At 46.0% G+C, this 14867-nt stretch overlaps 1 protein-coding gene across 2 annotated transcripts in view; it reads left to right on the top strand.

Annotated features, from left to right (window-relative positions):
- Positions 1-472: 472 nt before the first annotated feature.
- The window catches only part of LOC147114207 (E3 ubiquitin/ISG15 ligase TRIM25-like), a 41136-nt gene continuing 26741 nt past the window's right edge, over positions 473-14867 (top strand). The window contains exons 1-2 of one of the 2 annotated variants that reach the window (XM_085995873.1): positions 473-1066; positions 8634-8729. In XM_085995873.1, the coding sequence (XP_085851999.1) occupies positions 506-1066; positions 8634-8729 (657 nt within the window). In that variant the 5' untranslated portion in view covers positions 473-505. The remainder of the gene's footprint in view (positions 1067-8633; positions 8730-14867) is intronic. The other variant, XM_085995872.1, reaches the window with a different exon arrangement.

Raw genomic sequence — 14867 nt, 5'->3', positions numbered from 1 at the left:
GTTGTTGCAGCTCTGCGTTGGTTGGACATGTTTTGTGTTGAGTTTACTGAGACTTGTAGCCTCTGCTGCTTTGCTTTTTTTCATCTCTCTTTGCCCCTCTGATGAACCTTTAACTTTTTCTGTATATTTTTCTATTCCTCCCAGAGAGCTCCTTCCCCGTCCTCTCTGCAGGGTTTGTAAAGGTTATTTTTCCTCATTATATGAGTTTCAATTTGTTTGTTGAACTATTTTGTGTCTGATCTGAGCTGATTAGTTTGGGGTCTGTGTTCCCTGGGCCCAGCTTGCTGTATTCTGGCTCCATATTGTAAAATTGCTATCTTATTTTTCTGATTTTGGTTCTGAACTGCTGCTGCAGGCCTGAAAGAGTTAATCTTCAGCCAAAGTGAGTCATGAAAGTGAAACTAACATTGTCACTCCCTGCACCAGTGTTTATAAGAATTTCATTTCCTGCTCTGGTTCCTCGCTCTCTCCGGTGCTGTGTGAAAACTCTTCAAGTGCTGTAACAATGGAGCCTGGAGCTTTAGAGGCTGAATTAACCTGTGCTGTGTGTCTCCACGTGTACCAGGATCCTGTGGCATTACCGTGTCAGCACAGTTTCTGTTTGAAATGTATTGAGGGAGTTTGGGCCCAGACAGCAGGCCCAGGAGGGGTTGAGTGTCCTCAGTGTCGCCGGAAATTCAACCCCAGGCCCAGTCTGGAGAGAAACTTCACGCTGTGTAATATAGTGGAAAAATACAACCGCTCACAGCCTGCTGCTGATTCAGCCCGTGTCATGTGTGATTGCTGTGATGATTGTCCATCTCCAGCTGTGAAGACGTGTCTGAAATGTGAAATATCTCTTTGCTCCCTCCATTTAACACCACATTTACGGAACAAGGCCTTCAGTGGACACACCCTAATCGAGCCTGTGATTGACCTCACAGACAGACAGTGTGTTGACCATAAGAAGATTCTAGAGTACTACTGTAAAGATGATGCAGAGTGTGTGTGTGTTTCCTGTAGCATAATAGGGAAACATAAATCCCACAATCTGCTGAGCCTCGATCAGGCACAAGCTGCAATTAAGGTGAGTGATACAGTTCCTGATATTAAATACAGTGAGGGAGAGTTTTCCTGTTAATGACCAACACTAATTGGAACTGATTGCAGACAGTGCTGCTTTAGCCCAGTGTTTACTTGCTGCCCTGGGTCTGGGTGATTATTTTAATTTTCAGTCAGATTTGCTCCCACCCCTTTCTCTTAGTCTGTCTGAGAGAGCAGGGTGGGCACTGGGAGGGGTGTGAGAGTGGCCCAGGGTGACTGCCCCTCACCCACACTCAGCCCCTCCTGGGGAGGGCACTGTAGAGCTCAGTAATTCACTGTGTGGGCACCTGTGAGAACTGGCACTCCGTGGCATAGGGCTGGAGAGCAGAGCATGTTGTGGCCCTGTGTAACGCTGGGGGATTCTGCCCTCTGAGCAGCAGGGAGAGGACCATCACCGGTGGGGGAGTGAGGGACACCCACAGGGGGAGACTCAGGGGCTGGGTGGAGAAACTGTTCCTCACAACAAGAGGGGATTGCTGTTTGAGAAATGCTGGTGTGTTTGAGTCTGTCTCCCTTTCCCCGCGGCTAATTGCTGGAAATGGAGGAGCTGAGTCGGTGTGAAAATGCAGCACACGGTGTGTCACTGTGAAAAGAAGCCGGTGTGTGTGAGCTCACTCAGTTTATACAGGGCAGGAGCCTCTTTAATGAGAGACACAGAAGGCAATATTTCTGCTCAGGGCCCAGACACTGAGGCCCTGATTCAGGGTGAGGTGAAGAGAGAGCGAGGGGGGTGCGGCACATCAGTGAGCGGGAAACCTGGAAATTCCAGGAATGCCTAGGTCCGGCTGAATTTAACAGCAGGACCTCACTAGAGTTGTTTTATTCTGTTTCCCACCGGGGAAGCCGAGCCAGTTTGAGTGGCTGAGCACTGCCGGGCGGGAAATCCTGCGGGACAAGGCAGGAGCCGGGGAACGCTGGGGACAGGGAATCAAAGATCAGGGCTTGTGGGGTGGGAGGTCGCTGGTGAGATTGTGGGGGGAGGGAGAGATTGATGGGGAGAGATTGATGGGGAGAGACTGATGGGAGAGATTGATGGGAGAGATTGATGGGGAGAGAGATTGATGGGGAGAGAGATTGATGGGGAGAGAGATTGATGGGGAGAGATTGATGTGGAGAGATTGATGTGGAGAGATTGATGGGGAGAGATTGATGTGGAGAGATTGATGGGGAGAGATTGATGGGGAGAGATTGATGGGGAGAGATTGATGGGGAGAGATTGATGGGGAGAGATTGATGGGGAGAGATTGATGGAGAGTGATTGATGGGGAGAGATTGATGGGGAGAGATTGATGGGGCGAGATTGATGGGGAGAGAGATTGATGGGGAGAGAGATTGATGGGGAGAGATTGATGGGGAGAGAGATTGATGGGGAGAGATTGATGGGGAGAGATTGATGTGGAGAGATTGATGGGGAGAGATTGATGGGGAGAGATTGATGGGGAGAGATTGATGGGGAGATTGATGGGGAGAGATTGATGGGAAGAGATTGATGGGGAGAGATTGATGGGAGAGATTGATGGGGAGAGATTGATGGGAAAGAGATTTCCCATTTCGACTCCATCTAGCATGACGGTTTATTCCTGAAACTTATCGAAAGCGGGGTAGGGGGAAAAACATATGATGTAATTAAATCAATATATACAAACAACAAATGTGCAGTTAAAATTGGAGACAAACAAACAAAATACTTCCCACAGGGGCGGGGGGTGACGCAGGGCTCGCCAATCTCACCGACACTCTTTAATATTTACATAAATGAATTGGCAAAACTACTTGAACAATCTACAGCACCCGGCCTCACCCTATATGAATCCAAGGTTAAATTCCTCCTCTATGCAGACGACCTGGCTCTGCTGTCACCAACTAGGGAGGGTCTACAGCAGAACCTGGATCTGCTGGAGTCGTACTGCCAGACTTGGGCCCTGACAATAAATCCCCAAAAAACCAAAGTCCTTGTGTTCCAGCAAAGATCCAGACATCAGGGACCCAAAATAAATTTCACACTAGGAACAACCAAAATTGAACAAACCACTAACTACACATACTTGGGCTTAAAAATCAGTTCTACGGGAAATTTCAAACTGGCTGTGAATGAACTGAAAGAGAAAGCAAGAAGGGCTTTCTATGCCATTAAAAAATCAATCCAAATAGAAATCCCAATTAGCATTTGGCTCAAAATTTTCAAATCAGTAATTGAACCAATTGCACTCTATGGCAGTGAGGTGTGGGGACCGCTAACACAACAAGAATTTGCAAAATGGGACAAACACCCAATTGAGATCCTACATGCAGAATTCTGTAAAAGTATCCTCCGGACTCAAAGGAAAACCGTAAACAATGCATGCAGGGCAGAACTAGGCCAATATCCATTAATAATCACTATCCAAAAAAGAGCCACCAAATTTTGGAAACACCTAGAAATGAGCAACCCCCAATGCTATCATTATGAAGCCCTGAAATGCCAAGAGAGGACCATAAAGAAGAATACCCTCAGTCAACTAGTCCTGGGACTCAGTGAAGTAACTACTAACACTACTAACAATAACCAGCCCCAGGACAGTGACAGCGTAACACAAAGAATTCGACCCAACACAATCGTCGCTAACCAAAAGGAAAAATATCTGTCATATTGGGCAGAAACAACAAAAACCCAAAGCAAACTCAATTGCTACTTGGCCCTAAACAGACAATACAACATGGCTGATTACCTGACCATGGTAAAGGATAGCAAACTGAGAAAAACTTTGACAATGTACAGACTTAGTGAACATAACCTGACGATCGAAAAAGGTAGACACAGGCAGACCCGGCTACCAAGAGAGGACAGGATATGCTCTCACTGCAGCCAGGGAGTGGTGGAGACAGAGATGCACTTCCTCACAGCTTGTAGAAAATATCAGGGCATAAGGGAGAATTTCTACCCAAAATTCACAAACATATGCCCGGAATTCAGAAATTTGAATGACGACCAAAAACTCCCATACCTACTAGGGGAAGAGAGAAATTGCGTAACACTAGCGGCACACTATGTTACAGCTTGCCATAAACAGAGGGACAACCACTAAATATAAGAAAAGAGTATATATAAATTATATGAAAGTATATTTATACACTCAGGGATACATCTGTTTATACACTGTATGGATAGATCTGTATTTTTGTGAACAAACATGAATGTTTTCCGATGCTTTGGCAACATAAGATGTAACTTGTCATGCCAATAAAGCGATTTGAATGGATTTGAATTGAATTGATTGATGGGGAGAGATTGATGGGGAGAGAGATTGATGGGAAAGAGATTGATGGGGAGAGATTGATGGGAAAGAGATTGATGGGAGAGAGATTGATGGGGAGAGAGATTGATGGGGAGAGATTGATGGGGAGAGATTGATGGGGAGAGATTGATGGGGAGAGATTGATGGGGAGAGATTGATGGGAGAGATTGATGGGGAGAGATTGATGGGGAGAGATTGATGGGAGAGATTGATGGAGAGAGATTGATGGGGAGAGATTGATGGGGAGAGATTGATGGGGAGAGATTGATGGGAGAGATTGATGGGGAGAGATTGATGGAGAGATTGATGGGGAGAGATTGATGGGGAGAGATTGATGGGGAGAGATTGATGGGAGAGAGATTGATGGGGAGAGATTGATGGGGAGAGATTGATGGGGAGAGATTGATGGAGAGAGATTGATGGGGAGAGATTGATGGGGAGAGATTGATGGGGAGAGATTGATGGGAGAGATTGATGGGGAGAGATTGATGGAGAGATTGATGGGGAGAGATTGATGGGGAGAGATTGATGGGGAGAGATTGATGGGGAGAGATTGATGGGGAGAGATTGATGGGAGAGAGATTGATGGGGAGAGATTGATGGGGAGAGATTGATGGGGAGAGATTGATGGGGAGAGATTGATGGGGAGAGATTGATGGGAGAGAGATTGATGGGGAGAGATTGATGGGGAGAGATTGATGGGGAGAGATTGATGGGGAGAGATTGATGGGGAGAGATTGATGGGGAGAGATTGATGGGGAGAGAGATTGATGGGGAGAGATTGATGGGGAGAGATTGATGGGGAGAGATTGATGGGGAGAGAGATTGATGGGGAGAGATTGATGGGGAGAGATTGATGGGGAGAGATTGATGGGGAGAGATTGATGGGGAGGGATTGATGGGGAGAGATTGATGGGGAGAGATTGATGGGGAGAGATTGATGGGGAGAGATTGATGGGGAGAGAGATTGATGGGGAGAGATTGATGGGGAGAGATTGATGGGGAGAGATTGATGGGGAGAGAGATTGATGGGGAGAGATTGATGGGGAGAGAGCTGGCGGAGGGAGAGAGATGGTGAGGGAGAGATTGAGGGGGCAGAGAGATGGCAGGAATATGACCCAACCTTTCTTCCTGACCCCCATGCTAGCTGATATTCAAAATGTTTCCCTCTCCTCAGGTACTGCTCTCTCAGGTGGACATAGAAGATCCTGTGGCACTATTTTGGAGAAGAGCAGGGGAGTTATCCCCAGTGTCCTGGCCAATATTTATCCCTCAATCAACATCACTAAAACAGATTATCTGGTTATTATCACATTGCTGTTTGTGGGAGCTTGCTGTGCACAAATTGGCTGCTGTGTTTCCCACATTACAACAGTGACTACACTCCAAAAGTACTTGCAAAATACTGCGGATGCTGGAAATCTGAAATAACAACAGCAAATGCTGGAAATACTCAGCAGGCCAGGCAGCATCCGTGGAGAGAGAAACAGTGTTAACGTTTCAGGTCTGGGACCCAAGGGTCCCAGACCTGAAACGTTAACTCTGTTTCTCTCTCCACGGATGCTGCCTGGCCTGCTGAGTATTTCCAGCATTTTCTGTTGTTACTCCAAAAGTACTTCATTGGCTGTAAAGCACTTTGAGATGTCCGGTGGTTGTGAAAGGCACTATATAAATGCAAATCTTTCTTTCTGTTCCGTTCCCTTTCAAATCTGCTGTCATCACCCCTCCTCCAAAAAACTCACCTTGACCCCTCGGTCGTTGCAAACTACCGCCCCATCATAACCTCCCTTTCCTCTCCAAGGCATTTGTACATGTTGTCACCTCCCAAATCTGTGCCCATCTTTTCAGCAGCTCCATGTTTGAACCTCTCCAATCAGGTTTCTGCCTCTGCCAAAGTATTTAAACAGCCCGACTAAAAAGTCCCAAATGACATCCTGTGTGACGATGACCCTAGTGCACTATCCCTCCTCATCCTTCTCGACCTGTCTGCAGCCTTTGACACGGTGTCACACCATCCTCCTCCAACGCCTGTCCTCTGTTGTCCAGCTGGGTGGGACTGCCCTCACCTGGTTCCACTCTTACCTATCCAGTCATAGCCACAGAATCCCCTGCAATGGCTTCTCCTCCCGCTCCCGCACCGTTACCTCTGGAGTCCCCCATGGATCTATCCTTGACCCCCTCCTATTTCTCATCTACATGCTGCCCCTCGGCGACATCATCTAAAAATCACAACGTCAGGTTCCACATGTACACTGACACCACCCAGCTCTTCCTCACCACCACCTTTATCGACCCCTCCACTGCCTCTGATTTATCACGCTGCTTCTCCAACATCCAGTCCGGAAAGGTCCTCGCAGTGGGATCAGAATCGGTAAATACAAAATTAAATTTGAAGAGGCATGAATTCAGAAAGCATGAACACACTGATATAAAACATAGGAGCATCAATTTCACCCTGTGCTGTATTTTGTATTGTGTGTATCTATAGATGTGAGAGAGATAGAGAGAGAGATAGATAAATGCTGGTAACCCAAACACTCTCAGGAACTCTTCACGATGGTTTATTTCTGACCTACCCCTGAGGGTTTTAATGTCTGATGAAACTTCTTCCATATCAATTCCTCCATGTGCCCAGCTTAGACATTTTTGATTGTGTTTGTACCTTTGGTCCGCTTGTTTTGACCAAATTCTGTGTGCGCCTGTCTGCTCTACTTTCAGTCTCAACCTGAAATCGCATGTCGTTACTGGCCTTTGCAAAGCACCAGAAGATGTGGCAATGCGAGGACTTTTCACTTGGCTGCAACACTTGTAATGTGATCCTAAATCTACAGGAGGACGCCCATTAATCCTTCCAATCCATTCTTAAAATGGAAACTGTTGTGTTGCTGTCAGGTTATTACCGAGAGCCCTGGATTTACACCAGGATTGATCAATAGTAAGAGGATCACTGGGATCTGGCCGGTCGATCGGTTTCTGGTACCAGATGGTTTTAGCTGTTGCTGGGGTCAATGCGCCAAATTTGGATCAGTTTCTACACTTATTTTATTATGTAAGCAGATTATTTAGGAATATTGGGGGTTAATATTATGACAGATATTAGATATTATCTCAAAGACTCCACGATGAAACTTGCTGAGCCGCTTTGTTTATTGTGAATAATTTGAAATGGATATTATTTGTGATTTAAAGAAAAAAGGGGCCGTATTTTCTGATCGGAGACTTCCTGTGTGCGGAGGCCTCCGATCTGGACAAAATCTACGCCCGTACCTGAGGGCTCCCGAGGTGCGTATAGTTCCGATGCTGGGCCTCTCCAACTCCAAGTGCACAGGGCCCACGTATCCCAGAGGTGCAGGCGGTTCGCAAGCGTCCCTGGGATCTCATGGGCCATGGGCAGCCAATCAAAGAAGGGAATCTCCCTTCATACACTTGACAGATAGACCTGTCAAATATATGAATGGAGATCACCCCAAAAACTCTTTTAAACATTAAGTACATTTTTTTTAAATCACATTTTTAAAATTAGTTGAAATTACAATAAATTAAATATTTTAAACAAAAATTTAATTTTTTGAAAAAAATAATTGAAGTTTTTTACAGGGCTAAAAATAAACTTACCTTTTTAAAAGTATTTTTAAATGATAAATGAGTGAAAACATTTGTTATACTTTTTTCAAATCTTATGCTGGTAAAAGCAGGCCTTACGCTTGCTTTTACCAGGCGTAAGATTTCTAAGGGTTTTCTGCGGGCGGAGGTTCTCCAGAAAGTGGAACTATCTGCCCGCAGAGGCCCTTCTCCAGGGCAGGTGTCCGATCTGTCGAGAGCATTCTTGACAGATCGGAAATACCGGTTTTCAGCGCATGCGCTTGGCATGCCAGAGACCAGCATTTCCGATGTCCCTATGGGTGGGTGCACAGCCCGTAGGGACCGGAATATACAGCCCAAGAACTGCACAGCACTTGGACAATTCCCAGATTGGACTCAGTTTCCACCAACACATCCCTATACAGAGAAAAGACTTGTGTTGTGTTACGGGGGTCGGTGGAACTTTTATAACACGGCGGGGGGGGGAGCCACAGGAGCAACAAGTTTGAGAACCCCCGGCCTAGGCCTGAATCGCTGGAATTTCTTCCCCAAACCTTGTCCCCTCTTCCCCTCTCCCTCTCCTCCTTTACCATGTTCCTCAAAACCTACCTCTTTAACCAAGCGTTGTCTCACCTGTCCTAGGTGCTATATAAATGCAGGTAGTTATTTTAAACTTTCCAATGAACTTTACAGGAAGAATTGGAGAGAGAAATCGAGAAGCTTCGGCGAGTCCAGCAGAATTGTTCCAGCAAAGAGCGAGACTTGGGGAGATCAGAAGCTGAAATAAAGGTAGGGAAAAGTGGAACTGGATTTCGAAAGGGTTTCTCTCCCCACTGAGTCAATGAGCACATCAGAAACAGGCCTTCCAAACCAGGCTGGTTCTGTTGGGGCCGAGTCACTGATTACACTGAGTTCCCGTGTGTTTGATGTGAGGGGAGCTGCTTAACTCTACCTGCACCTCCCAGGGAATATTATTACATCACTGGGGCACTGGATTTACTGAAACAGACACAGCCAGAGGCTGGCAGTTGAAGACTTGCCCTGAAGCCTGTATCATATGAACAGAGAAAGGAAGAGGAAGAAAAGCTCACTAGCCCCAGCGAGCCTGCCCCATTCAGACAGGGTTCAATCAGACACACCACTGATCCACCCCGAACCATTGCTCACCTGGGAAAGGCAAACAGAAGAGAGAATAAACACCTGCAGCCAATTCAGGACAAACTCGGGAAAATTCCTCCCCAGCTCCCTTTTAAAGGGTGGTAGTGACTCCATACCCACCACATGTTCAGCGAGTCTGTTCCAGAGATTGAGGACTCTGGTGTCTAACCTAACTCTGTGCCTATGGATCTTATACTCAGGCCCTCTAATCCTACCATCCCAATCCATCTCAAATACCTCACCCAACGAGTGAGTCCAATAATTCCTCCATCATTTTAAAAACCTCAATCATGTCCCTCTCGGCCTGCCTTTCTCTAAATCGCCCGACCCCTCGGAGCCGATCTGTGGTGTATGTGCCTTTAAGAGCAATTATGGTGTATGTGCCTTTAAAAGCCCCAGGTGTGCGTAATGCCGGTAATTGCCACTTGGGCTATATAAGCCTGTGTATTGTGTATATCCTTTAGAAACCCCCTCCCAGACTTGCTTAGTAAATATCTATGAACCAACTCCTGTCTTCAGTGTCTTTATCTACACACGGACACTACAGTGGCGACGAAGTGGAAACGGACTTACCTGCAATTTGGCAGCACCTCAAGGACATCGATTCCTCCAGCGTCCAGAAGACTCAAGGAAGTAAGAGAAACTGTGGTTTCACCAGCTGGCCAAGCTGGTGACAGGTACTGCGCTAATCCTTCCTGGGCGTCAGGCTGGAGCTCCAGCGGCGGGCTCTACGGCTGAGACAGGCAGCGAAATCGGAGGCAAGCAATAACGGACTGGGAGGGTGCACTCGAGAGACGGCTGGCGCGGCAAGCAGGTCAGCGTTTAGACCTCCGTCGGGAACGAGTCTCCAACAGTGAATAAACGGAAACCACAGTAAAACAGCGTTGTTATCGGTAGCAGCGGCGGGAAAGCGCGGGAAGCGCCATATCTTTTCTGAAATGCCTAAATCTGGTAATATTGAGGCTTTTGATGGCGAAATAGAAGATTGGACCACATACGTGGAAAGAGTAGAGGTTTATTGCACTGCAAATGGAATAACAGATGAAAAAAAAGCTTCAGTACTTCTGAACTTAATGGGCGCGAAGACATACGGGCTGTTACGAAATTTAATCACTCCAGCCAAACCAAAGGACAAGACTTTTAAAGAAATTGTTGATACCCTGCAGGAGCATTTAAACCCAACACCGCTGCTGATAGCGGAACGATTCAAGTTCTTCAAGAGAAATCAACACAAGAATGAAAGTAACGCTGATTACCTAACCGAATTAAGAAAGCTATCAAAGTACTGCCAATTCGGAGCAGGACTATCGGATTATCTTCGAGACAAATTTGTTTGCGGTCTCTTAAGTGAAGGAACACAAAAAAGACTGCTTTCTGAAAAAGATTTAACATTGGACAAAGCTTTCAGTATGGCTGTATCATACGAAGCAGCAGCAAAAGGAGCTGCAGAGATACAACAAGAGACACAGGACTTCGGCACCCATAAAATGACACAGGAGTTCGGAAGATGTTATCGCTGCGGCAGATCCACCCATAACCAGAGGGACTACTGGTTCAAGGGCAAAGCATGCAGGCAATGTGGTAACATTGGACACATTGCACGAGTATGCCAATCTGGACAAAATAAATCCACTGACAGAAAACAAAAAATCAATAAAGAAAAGTACAGGAAGGTACAAATGATGACGGACAATAGCTCCGAAGACCAGAATAGCGATAGTGACTCCGGAAACAAGAGACTAAGCTGTCTCAAATTACATAATGTACTTGCCAGAGAGGATTACCAAACCATTTGGGTTACCCTCACAATAGCAGGGTCCCCAGTTAAAATGGAGCTAGATACAGGATCAGCTCTAACCGTAATAAATCGACGAGATTACGAGAGGCTATTTTCGCATATACCTCTAAAAGACACATCCATTATCTTAAAAACATATACGGGGCAGAAAGTCTACCCCAAAGGAAAAATAAGGGTGCCTGTGGTATACAACGGCAAAGAAATACAAAAGTTGTATTTATACATTCTACAAGATGGTGGTCCACCGTTGTTGGGACGTGAATGGATAAGGAAGATACGTTTAGACTGGCACTCCATTCAGGCACTGACGGTGACCAGTAAGGAAAAAAACAATGATGACATCATACCTGAACGATTAAAAGACATCTTGGCCAACGCCAAAGAAGTGTTTCAAGAGAAACTAGGAACCTTGAAAGGCATCACCGCCTCAATAAAAGTGGAAGATACAGCAATTCCAAAATCTTTTAAGGCAAGACCGGTGCCATACGCAATACGTCCGGCAGTCGAGGCAGAGCTGAAGAATTTGGAAAAGGCAGGCGTATTATCCAAAATAGATTGGAGCGAATGGGCAACACCCATCGTTCCAGTCATGAAAAAAACATTGATAAATAACTCTGAGGAACAGAAAAAAATTCGCACCTGTGGGGACTTTAAGGTGACTGTAAACCTGGTCCTTCACACGGTACAGTATCCTCTTCCGAGGATAGAAGATATTTTCGCCTCACTATCCGGAGGGAAACGTTTCACAAAAATTGACTTGGCACAGGCATATCTACAGATGGAGGTTGAGGAGACCTCTAAAAAGTATTTCACAATAAACACACACAAAGGCCTGTACCAGTACAATCGACTGGTTTTTGGAATAGCATCAGCTCCAGCTATCTGGCAAAGAGCTATGGAGCAAGTCCTGCAAGGGATTCCGGGGACTCAATGCTACCTAGACGACATCCTTATAACAGGAGAAAACGACAACGAGCACCTTGCCAATTTGGAGCAGGTGCTCACTAGGCTGAAAGAACGGGGCCTACGAGCAAATCGCCCCAAGTGCGAATTTTTCCAAAATCAGATATCATATTGTGGCCACATAATTAATAAGGAAGGGTTGCATAAGTCACCTGAAAAAATTGAAGCAGTTATAAAAGCCCCAGCACCTGAAAATGTTTCACAATTAAGGTCATTCCTGGGATTAATAAATTACTATCATAAATTTTTACCGAACTTATCAACTATTCTACACCCTCTTAATGATCTTCTACAGACAGGAGTGATTTGGAAATGGAACGAAGACTGTAAACGTGCCTTCCATAAATGTAAAGACTTAATCACATCCGAGAAAATTTTGGCTCATTACAACCCATATCTACCTCCGATCCAGTGATACTGGAGCCCGATGAACCCGACACTGGCCTTCAAGCCGAATCAGCCTTGCCAGAAGAACCTACTACACCACCAGAAACTACTACACCCCCGAGGCGTTATCCGGACCGAGTCAGGAAGCCTCCTGAGAGACTAACTTATAATTAATTAATACAGCAATGTATATTATTTTGCATATAACATGTAATTAATAATTACTTAAAATATGATATACTAGTTAGCTAGAAGGGGAGGAATTGTGGTGTATGTGCCTTTAAGAGCAATTATGGTGTATGTGCCTTTAAGAGCCCCAGGTGTGCGTAATGCCGGTAATTGCCACTTGGGCTATATAAGCCTGTGTATTGTGTATATCCTTTAGAAACCCCCCCCAGATTTGCTTAGTAAATACCTATGAACCAACTCCTGTCTTCAGTGTCTTTATCTACACACGGACACTACACGATCCTCAGAACTAAACTCCATCAGACTATGTGTCATTCTGGCCACCGTCCTCTCCAGTGTCTCCATCTCCCTCACCAGGTGTGGGCACCAAAATGGAGCCATTACTCCAGGTGTGGATGGACCAGGTGGCAGTGCCATACACAGGCCTTGAAATTTGGGGGTTTAGTGCCACCCGTTACAGCCAGATTCGGGTAAAAAATGTCAACCACTGCTCCTCCGCCAACTGCCGGCGTGTCCCGCGGCGACCGCCATTTTTGATTGACGGCAGCACTGCTGATATCAGCGATCGCTAAAATCATGGAAATTATGCGTATCGTGACATCAGTGAGTGTGCAACGCTCACTTGACGCCCGATCTGTGACATTGGAGTTCGCCGCTGCGCTTACCGGCATGTCTTAACAACGACAGGCTGAGCAAGCGTTGAGAAGCAGGAAGGAGGCTCCAGCAGCGGTATTTAAAGGGTCATCAGCAACTACTTGCACCTGACATGTTTGTTCAGTTTGACTGGCTCTGTGCAACTTTCTGCAACACCAGCAGCTTTATAAACTGCTTTCAAAGTTCTCCGGTAACAGGGAGTATTGCTGCAAGTGGTGAACGGCTTCATTATTATTTAAAGGCTTCTGCTCACAACACTTGCTCACAATATACACTTAATGGTACAGTTTTAAAGGGTGTGCAGGGACAGAGGGACCTGGGAGTTAATGTGCATAGGTCCCTGAAGGTGGTAGGACATATTGAGAGAGTGGTTAACAAAGCATATGGGATATAAACACAACAGAAAATGCTGGAAAAACTCAGCAGGTCAGGCAACATCCATGGAGAGAAATTTGAGTTGACGTTTCGAAACGTCAACTCAAATTTCTCTCCACGGATGTTGCCTGACCTGCTGAGCTTTTCCAGCATTTTCTGTTGTTATTTCGGATTTCCAACATCTGCAGTATTTTGCTATCGTAAAAGCATATGGGATCTTGGGCTTCATAAATAGAGGTATTGAGTACATAAGTAGAGACGATATGCTGAACATTTATAAAGCACTGGTTAGGCCGCAACTGGAGTATTGCGTCCAGTTCTGGTCACAACACTTTAGGAAGGATGTGAAGGCCCTTGAGAAGGTGCAGAGGAGATTTACCAGAATGGTTCTGGGGATGGGGGATCTTGGCTAGAAGGATAGGTTGGAGAATCTGGATGTGTTTTCATTAGAGCAAAGGAGGTTGAGAGGTGATTTGATAGAGGTGTACAAGATTATGACGGGTTTGGTTAGGCTAGACGGGGGAAGGCCGTTCCCACTAGTTGATGGTACAAGGACTAGGGGACACAGATTTAAGGTTTTGGGCAAGAGATACAGGGGGGACGTGAGGAATAACTTTTTAAACAGCAAGTGGTGATGACCTGAAATTCGCTGCCGATGGAAGTGGTGGAAGCGGAGACACTCAATGTTTTCAAGGGGAGACTGGATAGGCACTTGAGGGAAATAAAATTGCAGGGCTACGGGGATAGAGTGGGAGAATGGCACTGACTGCATTGCTCTACAGAGAGTTGGCACGGATGCGGTGGATGTGATGTATTTGGACTTTCAAAAGGCTTTCGATAAGGTCCCGCATAAGAAATTAGCGTGTAAATTTAGGGCACATGGGATTGGGGGCAGGGTATTGACTTGGATAGAGAACTGGATGGCAGACAGAAAGCAAAGAGTTGGAATAAACGGGTCTTTTTCCGAGTGGCAGGCAGTGACTAGTGGGGTACCGCAGGGATCGGTCCTTGGACCCCAGCTACTCACAATATATATTAATGATCTAGACGAGGGAACTAGATGTAATATCTCCAAGTTTGCAGATAACACAAAGCTGGGTGGGCGTGTGTGCTATGAGGAGGATGCCGAGAAACTCCAGTACGATTTGGAGAGGTTGGGTGATCGGGCAGATGCAATATAACGTGGATAAATGCGCGGTTATCCACTTTGGTGTCAAAAACAGGAAGGCAGATTATTATCTGAATGGCAATAGATTGGGAGAAGGGGAAGTGCAACGAGACCTGGGTGTCCTTGTGCACCAGTCACTGAAGGTAAGCATGCAGGTGCAGCAGGCGGTTGAGAAGGCAAATGGTATGTTGGCATTCGTAGCGAGAGGGTTCGAGTACAGGAACAAGGATGTCTT

This window comes from Somniosus microcephalus, chromosome 8, assembly GCF_052327205.1.
Source record: "Somniosus microcephalus isolate GS21.2 chromosome 8, FLI_Smic_1.0, whole genome shotgun sequence".
NCBI classification, from domain to species: domain Eukaryota; kingdom Metazoa; phylum Chordata; class Chondrichthyes; order Squaliformes; family Somniosidae; genus Somniosus; species Somniosus microcephalus.
This window is presented reverse-complemented; position numbering and strand designations above follow the sequence as displayed.